The sequence below is a fragment of the Eucyclogobius newberryi genome, unplaced genomic scaffold (genome assembly GCF_026437365.1).
Source record: "Eucyclogobius newberryi isolate DKJ021-1_F unplaced genomic scaffold, fEucNew1.0.hap1 SCAF_1, whole genome shotgun sequence".
NCBI classification, from domain to species: Eukaryota; Metazoa; Chordata; class Actinopteri; order Gobiiformes; family Gobiidae; genus Eucyclogobius; species Eucyclogobius newberryi.
In genome coordinates, this window is record NW_027315723.1 from 28,003,283 (window position 1) to 28,015,260 (window position 11,978).

General features: G+C 43.3%; 1 protein-coding gene across 1 annotated transcript in view; it reads right to left on the reverse strand.

Moving 5' to 3' along the window:
• kcnk2b (potassium channel, subfamily K, member 2b) overlaps positions 1-11,268 on the reverse strand; it is a 35,228-nt gene extending 23,960 nt beyond the window's left edge. Inside the window, exons 1-2 of the mRNA XM_072442206.1 lie at positions 11,242-11,268; positions 3,846-4,162 (exon numbers count right to left, since the gene is read on the reverse strand). Of these exons, the coding sequence (XP_072298307.1) occupies positions 3,846-4,162; position 11,242 (318 nt within the window). The 5' untranslated portion in view covers positions 11,243-11,268. The remainder of the gene's footprint in view (positions 1-3,845; positions 4,163-11,241) is intronic.
• Positions 11,269-11,978: the final 710 nt, after the last annotated feature.

The window sequence follows — 11,978 nt, forward strand, 5'->3', positions numbered from 1 at the left end:
TAGGCACAGGTACCAGACAGGAGGTCTTCCAGACCTGTGGTACCACCCTCAGCTTCAGGCTCATGTTGAAGACATGCTCCATAACTCCACACAGTTCATCTGCGCAGGACTTAAGGAGCCTGGGGCTGATGCCATCAGGTCCTGCTGCCTTCCTCACTTTAATCCTCTTCAGCTCACTCCTCACCTGTGCTGCTGTGACAGTCAGTGGATGGCAGGGGGACCGTGTGCTGGGGGGATGGGTGAGTCCAGGCGAAGTGGGGAGCTGATGGTCCGGGGTGGAGAAATGAAGAGGAACGGATGCAGGGCATTGTCCAGCTGTGGAAGAGGGAGCATGCAGCTGTGCAGGGGGAGGGGCGGGTGACTGATCAAACCTCAAGAAGTGAGCATTTAAATCATTCACCCACTGTAGATCCCCCTCTGTCTGGGCAGGGGGGATTTTTAAGCCTGAGATGGTTTTCAGGCTCCTCCACACTCCCTGAATGTTCTTTTGCTGCAGCTGCTCCTCCATCCTCCTCTTGTAGCCGGCCTCAGCCTGCCTGATCTTCCTCCTCAGCTCCTTCTGCACAGTCCTCAGCTCCTCCTTGTTCCCTGACCTGAAGGCTCTCTTCTTCTCCTTCAGCAGAGCCTTCAGTTCACGGTTAATCCATGGCTTGTTGTTTGGAAAACACCGCACCGTCCGGGAGGGAACAATGTTCTCAAAACAGAAGTTGATGTAGTCCGTGATGCACTCTGTGATGGTGTTGATGTCCTCCCCATGTGGGTCATAAAGCTCAGTCCAGACAGTGGTGCTGAAGCAGTCCCTCAGAGCCTCCTCGCTCTCAGCAGACCACATCCTCACCTCACGGGACACCACAGGCTGCCTGCGCACGATGGGTTCATACACAGGCCTCAGATGTACAAGGTTGTGGTCCGAGCTGCCCAGGGGAGGGAGGGGGGAAGAAGAATAAGCCTCCTTGGTGTTGGCAAAAAACAAGTCCAATGTTCTATTCTCTCTGGTGGGGCAGGTAACATACTGGGTGTATGTTGGTATATCATATATCATATATATCATATGATATAACTATGATTAATAGATAATAAATAAATACACAAAACCATTCTGCATATACTACCTGTAAAAAATAAATTACACATTGGAAACTCTTTGATAGATAAAGGTTTACCAAAACATTAAAACACATATTTTGAGGTACAAATATGGTAACTGAACATTAATGGTGAAAATGACTTCCACAAGTATCCTACAATTGAATCTTGGCACAGGTACATTTGCGTCACAAACCTCTGTCCCCTTCATTTCCTGTCTGATGAATGTCTGTCTTTATCTAATACAGAAAACCCAAAAATAACATGAACAAACCCTGATTAACTATTCATAATAATCCAGACACATTTTATTCCTCAGATGGATTCACAGTAGAATTGACTGGTTTGAGCACCTACACGCGCACACACACACATTATTACACGTTATTTTCCTGCTAAAAGCTTTTGATAAGTCAAAGCCAGAAGCGATGTGAGAATTGTCAACAGGAATCACAGGAGAAATTACTCATTTTAAATTCGAGATCCATTTAATTTGTGAGAACTACTTCAGCGCCACTCAACAACAGAAACAATTGTATTTGCACTTACTACAATCATCAAACTCTTAATGGATGAGGAGATATTGAGGGTAAAGAAACAGGGAACTGAACTCATGATTGTGCTCTATTAGAACAACTCCCAGTGAAAAAGTTGACAACCAATTTAAACTACCCTTTTCACAAAGTGCCACAAAGCGACCGGTAGTATAAAGTATTTCTTTGAAGGTAACAGTGTGGACAAAAGATCACCTCGACTATGCTTTAGAATACTGCTGGAGTACTAGTTTCTTGGTTTAGTCTTTATTTCACTTAGAAACAGATGTGCAGCACTTGATTAGAGCAGAATAGTATATGCCAATGAGTGCTATCCCTAGTTAAAGGAATAAATTAGACCAGCAGTTGACCTTTTCCCATTGGGACTCCCATAATAGCACTCATTGGCATCCACAACCCTTAAACGTAAAGCATAGGCTCCTTACAAAGTGATAAAGTAGCCTTTTCTCTTGTGTTTGAGTTTAGTTTTAGGACATATGCCCGGATAAATACATTTGGTCATTTACCTCTGCAATTGAAGGTAAACAATGAAGAAAAGTGCTGTCTCTTGCACCATTTTTCTTTTTCCCCAATATTATGTGTTTCCAGTCTTAAATTGTTGTTGATTTTTGTCAGTTATCATCTGGGGACCCCCTGAGAACCGCAAAACTGTTCAAAACAACAACAACAAAAGCCCCAAATTCTCCCACACACAATCAGAGCATCACAATCAGCATCAAGTATTTAGCTTAGACTCATCAAACGCCTGGATAAAGTTACACTCTGTTACATTTTTGGTGGAGGGTCTGTCACTTTCTCGTCTCCATGGAGATGTTTTGGCCTTGTCTGAAATGTTACACAGTATGGCATTGTTAGAGTCCATGTTTTAAAGCTATAGAAAGACAGATATGTTTAATGCCATACTGCGGGACATCCCAGGCAACAGCACCTCTACACATACTGGCTGGTGACAGAAACATTTAACACATACCATTCTCTGCATTTCATTACTATATCAGTCCTTGCCACAAGCTTCTACATACAGACAGAAATATACCAATATTAAGTATTAGCAATAACAACTGAAAGAGTAGAGGCTTTTCAGTGATAGTTTTCTATTATTGTGCAACAAAACAGAGACAAGACAACAGTGTGTTCCCTGGAGGAGGTTTCAATAGAAGAGACATATTTATTGTGAACAAGTGAAAAATTCCTTTCCAAGACGTTGGTGTTGCCTGCAGTGCAAAGATAAACAACTTGTTTCACTGGAGGGAAATTACATGTTTTTACAGCAATTGTGGATGTTTATGGTGTTTTGAATAAGCTCTGTAACTAAGATTGTCTGTTTAGTCGGTTAATTTGCAAAGTTTCATCACTGAATTCCTTGTCTGATTCGCCTCTCCACTAAAAACGACAATTTAACCCTTAGTTAAAGCTCCAAGAACTGACCACAATACAAATGTTGATGTATGAATTATTATCACGAGAAACGATCATATTGAACTACTTTGTGCCACATAACCACATAATCAGAAATAACAGTAAACCCTATTCCAAATTAACCATATTGTAAAAAATCCTGTGATGTAGTTTAAAAAAGAGAGAGAAAGAAACACTTCATAGTTTGTAATTTATTGTAATTTATTGAAATGCCCTACATCTGAAAATGGAATATCTTGCCAAAAAATAACAAAACATTTGCTGTTAGTGCAAAGAAAAACGCAATAATAATTGAGGCTCTAAAAATACGGTTCCAGCTTTCATTTATTGAAGTCGATGTAATAATAATCGTAACAGGCCAAGCCAGAGTCTAGTGGTTTCTCCTTGGGCCACAATCAATCGCTTATTCATACATTAGACTATGCATTCACTGCAGACAAAGAGGGTCTTGGATGAGAATAGTATGCAAGAGGAAAATGAACAGAACTAGTGGGTGTAGACTAAAGACATGTTCTGTGCATCGAATAATCAACTAAAGGGTGCGTGGCATGATCTCTCAAAACTTTATGATCCGACCGTACTGCAACAACAACTATGCACACAAAGATAGTATAGGAAACATAGCTAATTTACTCCTAGCTGTAATCTCCTTAAACAAGTCGACTAATCAAAACGTCAGACGAACGAGACCCCATCGTTCAATTCATCGACTAAACGCCTCGAGGATTTACAGCCCTACTTACGGTTGCTGCCTGTGTACTTGTGAACACGACAGTTAAAGCCTACCTTGACCAGGTTCTCCAGCTCGGTGGTGTTGACGCAGGAGTGCATGGCGAGGAACTCCAGCTTCTCCTCCAGGATGGCCAGTTTCTGATCGCTCTCGTGGGGCTGCTCCAGGGCTTTGAACACGGTGGCTCCGATGATGAGGTACAGCACCACCAGGAAGAAGATGGCTGACACGGTTTTCCACCTCATGACTGTGATCCTGATGTCACACTCGTCGTCCTCGGGAGGGGTCAGCACCACCGATTTGGCTGAGAAAGACAGGCGCGGCTTGGAGTTGTTGGCGGCAGACTTCGGGTCCAGGAGGTCAGGTGCGGCCACTGCACGGGACAATGTCAGACATGTTTTTGTTGCAAATCCAGCATGTCATGTATTTTGGTACAATTCAACCAAAAGACTATTACGACTATTACCCGCTTCACTTTTTACCGTTTTGTCATGTTACAGTCTTATACCAAAATATATTAAACATTATTTGCCTCAAAATTCTACAAACAATACCCCATAATGGAGAGATAACTCCGGACTGTGTGGACTGTAAGGTGCTGGTTCAGGTGTGTACCTGTCACTGCTCAGGAGGGCACACTGTGTTCAGGTGTGTACCTGTCACTGCTCAGGAGGGCACACTGTGTTCAGGTGTGTACCTGTCACTGCTCAGGAGGGCACACTGTGTTCAGGTGTGTACCTGTCACTGCTCAGGAGGGCACACTGTGTTCAGGTGTGTACCTGTCACTGCTCAGGAGGGCACACTGTGTTCAGGTGTGTACCTGTCACTGCTCAGGAGGGCCGGCCAGAGCACTACTTTAAGGCCAGGATGGATCCGGATAGGTGGAAATTATGAGACACGAGGACGCGTTCAGTAGCTTTATTGAACCTCACAGGTACACACAGACTGCCTACTGATTCATCATTGTGTTATTGTTGTTGTTGTTGTTGTTGTTGTTGTTGTATGGCGGTTGGCATCCAAGTGTTGCATTACCGCCAGACTTCATTCTTTAGACTTCATTTTGTTGTTGTTGTTGTTTTATGGCGGTTGGCATCCAAGTGTTGCATTACTGCCAGACTTTATTCCTCAGACTTTTCGTAGTCCTCAGACGCTGTCGTAGTCCGTAAAAGTACTCCTTCCATTGCTTTGGTGTTACAAAGCCCATGAGGTCATGATATGTCTTTGTGACTAGAATAGTTGTTGTTGTTTCAGAGACCAAAACAACAACAACAACAACCGGCTTTATCTTCATCTTCCTCTCCTTCTTTGACGTTCGGTGCTTCCGTCGTACAGCTTTATTCTTTAGGCTTGTTGTTGTTGTTGTTGTTGTTGTTGTTGTTGTTTTATGGCGGTTGGCATCCAATTGTTGCATTACCGCCAGACTTTATTCCTCAGACTTGTTGTTGTTGTTGTTGTTTTATGGCGGTTGGCATCCAATTGTTGCATTACCGCCAGACTTTATTCCTCAGACTTTTCGTAGTCCTCAGACTCTGTCGTAGTCCGTAAAAGTACTCCTTCCATTGCTTGTTGTTGTTGTTGTTGTTGTTGTTGTTGTTGTTTTATGGCGGTTGGCATCCAATTGTTGCATTACCGCCAGACTTTATTGTTGTTGTTGTTGTTGTTGTTGTTTTATGGCGGTTGACATCCGAGTGTTGCATTACCGCCAGACTTTATTCCTTAGACTTTGTCGTAGTCCTAAAAGTTCTTCTTCCAGTGCCTTGACTTCCAGGCTTTATTCCTCAGACTTTCAGAGACCGACCGGCTTTATTCCAGGGAGACTCTTCTTCATCTTCTCCTTCTTTGACGTTCGGTGCTTCCACCGTACAGCTTTATTCTTTAGGCTTCATTCTATAGGCTTTAATATTTCCACTGATGTCGCTGCTTGGTAGCCGTGCGTCTACGAGACTGGGCGAGGACAGGAGACCACCCCCACCCCCATCTCGTCACTCTGATCACTCTGACTCCCCAAAAGCAGACAGTTGGTATCCAAGTGTTACATTACCGCCAGATTTTATTCCCCAGACTTTGTCGTAGTCCTGTTGTTGTTGTTCTTCCAGTGCTTTGACCTTCTATGCACGTTGTTGTTGTTGTTGTTGTTGTTGTTTTATGGCGGTTGGCATCCAAGTGTTGCATTACCGCCAGACTTTATTCCTCAGACTTTGTCGTAGTCCTCAGACTCTGTCGTAGTCCGTAAAAGTACTCCTTCCATTGCTTTGGTGTTACAAAGCCCATGAGGTCATGATATGTCTTTGTGACTAGAATAGTTGTTGTTGTTTCAGAGACCAACCGGCTTTATTCCAGGGAGACTCTTCTTCATCTTCCTCTCCTTCTTTGACGTTCGGTGCTTCCACCGTACAGCTTTATTCTTCAGGCTTCATTCTATAGGCTTTAATATTTCCACTGATGTCGCTGCTTGGTAGCCGTGCGTCTACGAGACTGGGCGAGGACAGGAGACCACCCCCACCCCCATCTCGTCACTCTGATCACTCTGACTCCCCAAAAGCAGACAGTTGGTATCCAAGTGTTACATTACCGCCAGATTTTATTCCCCAGACTTTGTCGTAGTCCTGTTGTTGTTGTTCTTCCAGTGCTTTGACCTTCTATGCACGTTGTTGTTGTTGTTGTTGTTGTTGTTGTTGTTGTTGTTGTTTTATGGCGGTTGGCATCCAAGTGTTGCATTACCGCCAGACTTTATTCCTCAGACTTTGTCGTAGTCCTCAGACTCTGTCGTAGTCCGTAAAAGTACTCCTTCCATTGCTTTGGTGTTACAAAGCCCATGAGGTCATGATATGTCTTTGTGACTAGAATAGTTGTTGTTGTTTCAGAGACCAACCGGCGAGACGGGAGATGGCGGAGGAGAGTGGATCGGTGGTCGAAGACGTTCTGGACGGCGTGGAGGAGCAGCCTTTTCTGGCTGCACGTGCCCGGAAACGTAAAAAGTCCCTTAGCTCGTCCGGGGGTTCTGGGAATGAGCAGCAGGATGAGGCTGAAGCTATTGATATCCGGAGTGAGAGCAGAGACTGTAAGGTGATCATAAAGCTTGCACAGGATAGTGCATCCTTTAAGGAGTGGAATTCAGTGGCATTGTCAAAGAGCCTAACTGTAGCTGTGGGAGTGATCAAGAGTGCGAGTGTCCTTAGAGATGGCTCGCTGCTGGTCGTGTGCAAGGACGCGGCTCAGCAACGGAAGGCGATTGGAACTAAACGTCTGGGTGGAAAGGACATTCTTGTGTCTGATGCTGAAAGAAACACGGTCAGAGGAGTTATCGTAGGCGTCCCTACGGCGACGTCTGTGGATGAAGTTAAGGAGAATTTGACTGGAGCTAAGGTGCTGGACGCTAGGCGGTTGAAGGTGACCCGGTCTGGGGTAAGATGTGACAGCTTGTCGGTAATGGTAACACTTGAAGGGAGGTGCGTGCCTAGTAAGGTGTTCATTGGGTTCATGTGCCATGACGTTAGGCCATATGTTCCACCGCCCCTGCGTTGCTTTAAGTGCCAGCGCTTTGGGCATATTGCAGCGGTCTGTAGAGGGAGGCAAAGATGTGGTAAATGTGCAGGAGATCACGAGTATGGGAAGTGTGACGTGGGAGCAAAACTGAAGTGCTGTAACTGTGGGGAAGAACATAGCTTTGCCTACGGGGGATGCAGGTTTAGCAAAAGAGCTGCTGAGGTGCAGAAAATAAAGGTCTCTCAAGGTATATCCTATGCAGATGCAGTCAAGAAAGTTTCAAGTAATGAGTTTAGAGTAAATACAGAGAGAGGAGCCAGCGCTGCTCCCAGCCAGGGCGAAATGAGAAAGGCCAGCGTGGCTCCCAAGAAGTGTGAAGGTTTCAAGAGTGGAGGTCCCAAGTGTGCAGGTTCCAGAATTAATGAGAATACCCTGGTTGTGGATAGAGAGGATTTTGTACTCTTTATGGTGGATGTTGTAAACTGTGCTGCTCAGACTCAAAGCAGAACTGAAAGGATCAGGATCATTGCTAAAGCTGCAGGGAGATTCCTTAGAACAAAGGAGCTTGATTGGGCAGATATAGAAAACAGGCTAAAGGCGCTAAATGGGAGTCGGAGTGATGGGGGTCTGCTTTTGGGGAGTCAGGGTGATCAGAGTGACGAGATGGGGGTGGGGGTGGTCTCCTGTCCTCGTCCAGTCTCGTAGACGTACGGCTACCAAGCGGCGACATCAGTGGAAATATTAAAGCCTAAAGAATAAAGCTGTACGGTGGAAGCACCGAACGTCAAAGAAGGAGAGGAAGATGAAGAAGAGTCTCCCTGGAATAAAGCCGGTTGTTGTTGTTGTTGTTGTTGTTGTTGTTGTTGTTTTATGGCGGTTGACATCCGAGTGTTGCATTACAGCCAGACTTTATTCCTTAGACTTTGTCGTAGTCCTAAAGGTTGTTGTTGTTGTTGTTGTTGTTGTTTTATGGCGGTTGACATCCGAGTGTTGCATTACTGCCAGACTTTATTCCTTAGACTTTGTCGTAGTCCTAAAAGTTCTTCTTCCAGTGCCTCGTAGTCCTCAGACTCTGTCGTAGTCCGTAAAAGTACTCCTTCCATTGCTTTGGTGTTACAAAGCCCATGAGGTCATGATAGGTTGGTCTCTGAAACAACAACAACTATTCTAGTCACAAAGACAAATCATGACCTCATGGGCTTTGTAACACCAAAGCAATGGAAGGAGTACTTTTACGGACTACGACAGAGTCTGAGGACAAAGCACTGGAAGTCAAGGCACTGGAAGAAGAACTTTTAGGACTACGACAAAGTCTAAGGAATAAAGTCTGGCGGTAATGCAACACTCGGATGTCAACCGCCATAAAACAACAACAACAACAACAACAACAAAATGAAGTCTGAAGAATAAAGTCTGGCGGTAATGCAACGCTTGGATACCAACCGCCATAAAACAACAAAACAACAACAAAGGAATGCAGGTGACATCATAAAGCACACTATAATGCAAAGGCTGGAGCGCCCCCTACTGGACGCCCCACTAACTGCAAGCACATGGAAACAAAGGAGCCACGGGGCCTTTTGTACAATGACAATATGAAAGAAGGTTGCTTGAATGCAAATGTATTAAAAATAAAAAACAAAAAAAGCACCAGTACTAAGTACTCACAGCTTTTGTTGAAGCACCCTTGGCACTAATTACAGCCTCAAGTCTTTTTGAGTATAACGCTACAAGCTTGGCACACCTATTATTGGCAGTTTCACCCATCAGGTTGGATGGTGAGCGTCAGTTCACAGCCATTTTCAGAGATGTTCAATTGGGTTCTGGTCGGGCCACTCAAGGACATTCACAGAGACGTCCTGTAGCCACTCGTTTTATACTGACTAGTCACTGAAAAACATCCCCACAGCATGAGGCCGCCACCACCACGCTTCACTGTAGAGATGGTAGTGACCAGGTGATGAGGTGAGCTGTCATGTGCCTTTCAATGAGGAGTGGCTTTTGTCTGGCTACTCTACCATAAAGGCCTGATTGGTGGAGTGCAGCAGAAATGTTTTTTCTTCAGGTTCTCTCCACAGAGACACACTGGAGATCTGTCAGAGTGACCTCCAGGGTCTTGGTCACCTGGTCTCCTGACTAATTGATGAATGCCCTGTCTGGCCGGACGGCCAGCTCTAGAAAGAGTATTGGTGGTTCCAATTTTTTTTTCACAGCCAATTTTTCACTTACAGATGATGTGCTCATGGAACCTTCAATACAGCAGACATGTTTCTGTACTGATCTGTGCCTTGACACAATCCTGTCTTGGATGTCTACAGACAATTCTTTGGACTTCATGGTTTAGTTGATGCTCTGACACTGTTAACTGAAAGGTGTGTGCTTTTCCAAATCATGTCCAATCAACTGATTTGACCACAAGTGAACTCCAATCAAGTTACAGAAACATTTCAAAGATAATCAGAGTGAAAACGATGTACCTGAGCTCAATTTTGAGGGTCATGGCAAATGCTGTGTATACTAAAGTACTTTTGTTTGTTTTTAATTTGTAATACATTTGTTAAGAATTCAAACAACCTTTTTCACATTATCATTATGGGGTATTGTCTGTAGATTGTTGAGGCAAATAATGCATTTATAAAATGTTGGAATAAGGCTGTAAATGTGGAAGAGATTAATATTTTCCAGATGCACTGTATCTCACAACTTTTGTCAATGTCATTCAATCATTCCTTCATCAATCAGGGTTGGACGATAATGACAAAAATGAATATCTCTATAATGATATTCAAACGATATTAGGTCAGCATTTAGCAGAAATGTGTTAAAAAATATATTTAAATTTATTACTTGAGGTTTAATTATCAGACAAATATTAAATGTCTGTACAATTAATCACAAATTGCAGAAATATCACTGTATATCCTTATTTTCAGTTTAGCAATGTTTTTTATTTCTATTTCAACCTTGTTTTGGATCATTTTGTTTTATAAACAATTACTCAAAATTGTATTTTAAACAATATAATCCGTGACATGGTAAACAATACATTTTGTTCATTTATCTTTGACTTGACACCCATCTAATTAAGCATCCAGCAAACATTCAGTAGCAGATAAACATGCACAAGCTGAATGAAAAGGAATGCTATACAAATGTTTCCAGTGAAATAAAACAAGAATACTGCAGATTGTTCAAAGCATTCCAATGCACTTGAAATACGTGGTTCCATATTTGCTCTGTGTTTGTCTTTTCAGTCCTCAGCCCTAAGAGCAATATATATATATATATATATATATATATATATATATATATATATATATATATATATATAATAGCTGCCCCTCTTCCCTCTTCTGTCATAAAGAAACAGCCCCGCGCGCACAAAACTCACCGGTTCTGCTTACATACATATAATAATACTATTTTAAACTGCTACTATTTAAAAATATGCATAAAACGGTCTAAACGCGTGACTAAGTGCGTAATTTAAAACCGGTGACGCTGCTTTTCAACTCGGGGGCACAAAATAAATAGGCAAAAGCACTAAAGCGCATTAAATATTCAACAGTGTCTCGCCTCTTTGCAAACAGCCTGCTACACCATGCAATTACATAACAGCCCCACGAGGTCTTAATTGTCAGAAATGTACAGTCAACAACTTGTGCAAAGTGCAAGCCCGGCAACATGATGCACACCCATGCGTTTTAACGTCTTTCAATGACAGTGGTTACATTGGAAACGACTAACGGGTCCTATATGTGTGAACCGCAAAATGATGAAAGTGCAACGGAGCGTGTTCAGTTGACTACGTGCTCAAGAATGCAAGAGCAATATCATATCTAAAAGTAAATTATTAGCTTGAATTAAAAATAAAAAAGTAAACAGTTTTGCCTTTTTCTTATTCACAAACATGTTCAGCGTCAGAAATACAACACAAATTAAGCATCCAGCAAACATTGCACTTACTTCTCTACCATCTCCTCTCTGTGTTTTCCCATCGATGAAGCTTCTTCGGGTGAAAAATCAAATACAAAAAACAAAATCCTCCACAAATCGGCGTTGCTCTGCGTCTTATCATGCGCCTAAACTCCACAAGGTTATTTCAGTGCGCTCGTGCCGCGCGTCCATCGCTGCAGAAAACACACTCAGAACACAGCGTTCCGTCCCCGACAAGTGGACAAAAGACAGTCAAGCCTTTTTGGACGCGTCCGTACCAAACGTGAGCGGAGACATTGCGCTGAGAACGATGCGTGTTGTTGATGTTTGTTCGTGTGGTTCAGAGGAGCGGCGAGCGCAAAGTGAGCGGATGCGCGATGTGCAGAGCCAAGAGGAGGAGACTGATGGAGAGAGAGAGGCTGCTGCGGCTGCGGCTGCTGCTGCTGCAAACTTCATCAATGGTAAAGTGAGAGAAGCACAGGCTGGGTGAATGACCTATGATCCTGTGCAGTCTATGGGCATAATCTGTCTGTAGAGGAATGTTGCAGTGAATCGGCACATATTTTCTTAATTTCTTTTTTACTTTTCTTCACAAACTGCAACTATAAAACAATGGTAAGTATTTACCACATGAGATCCATGAGAGCCATGAGATCAATGAGATCCAACCAAATGAAGTAATGATTTGAAAAACATGCAAACCTGTCATGTGCATGTCTGTAAATCCCAAATGTGACATGCTTGGATTGTTGTGATCTGGTTCAGAA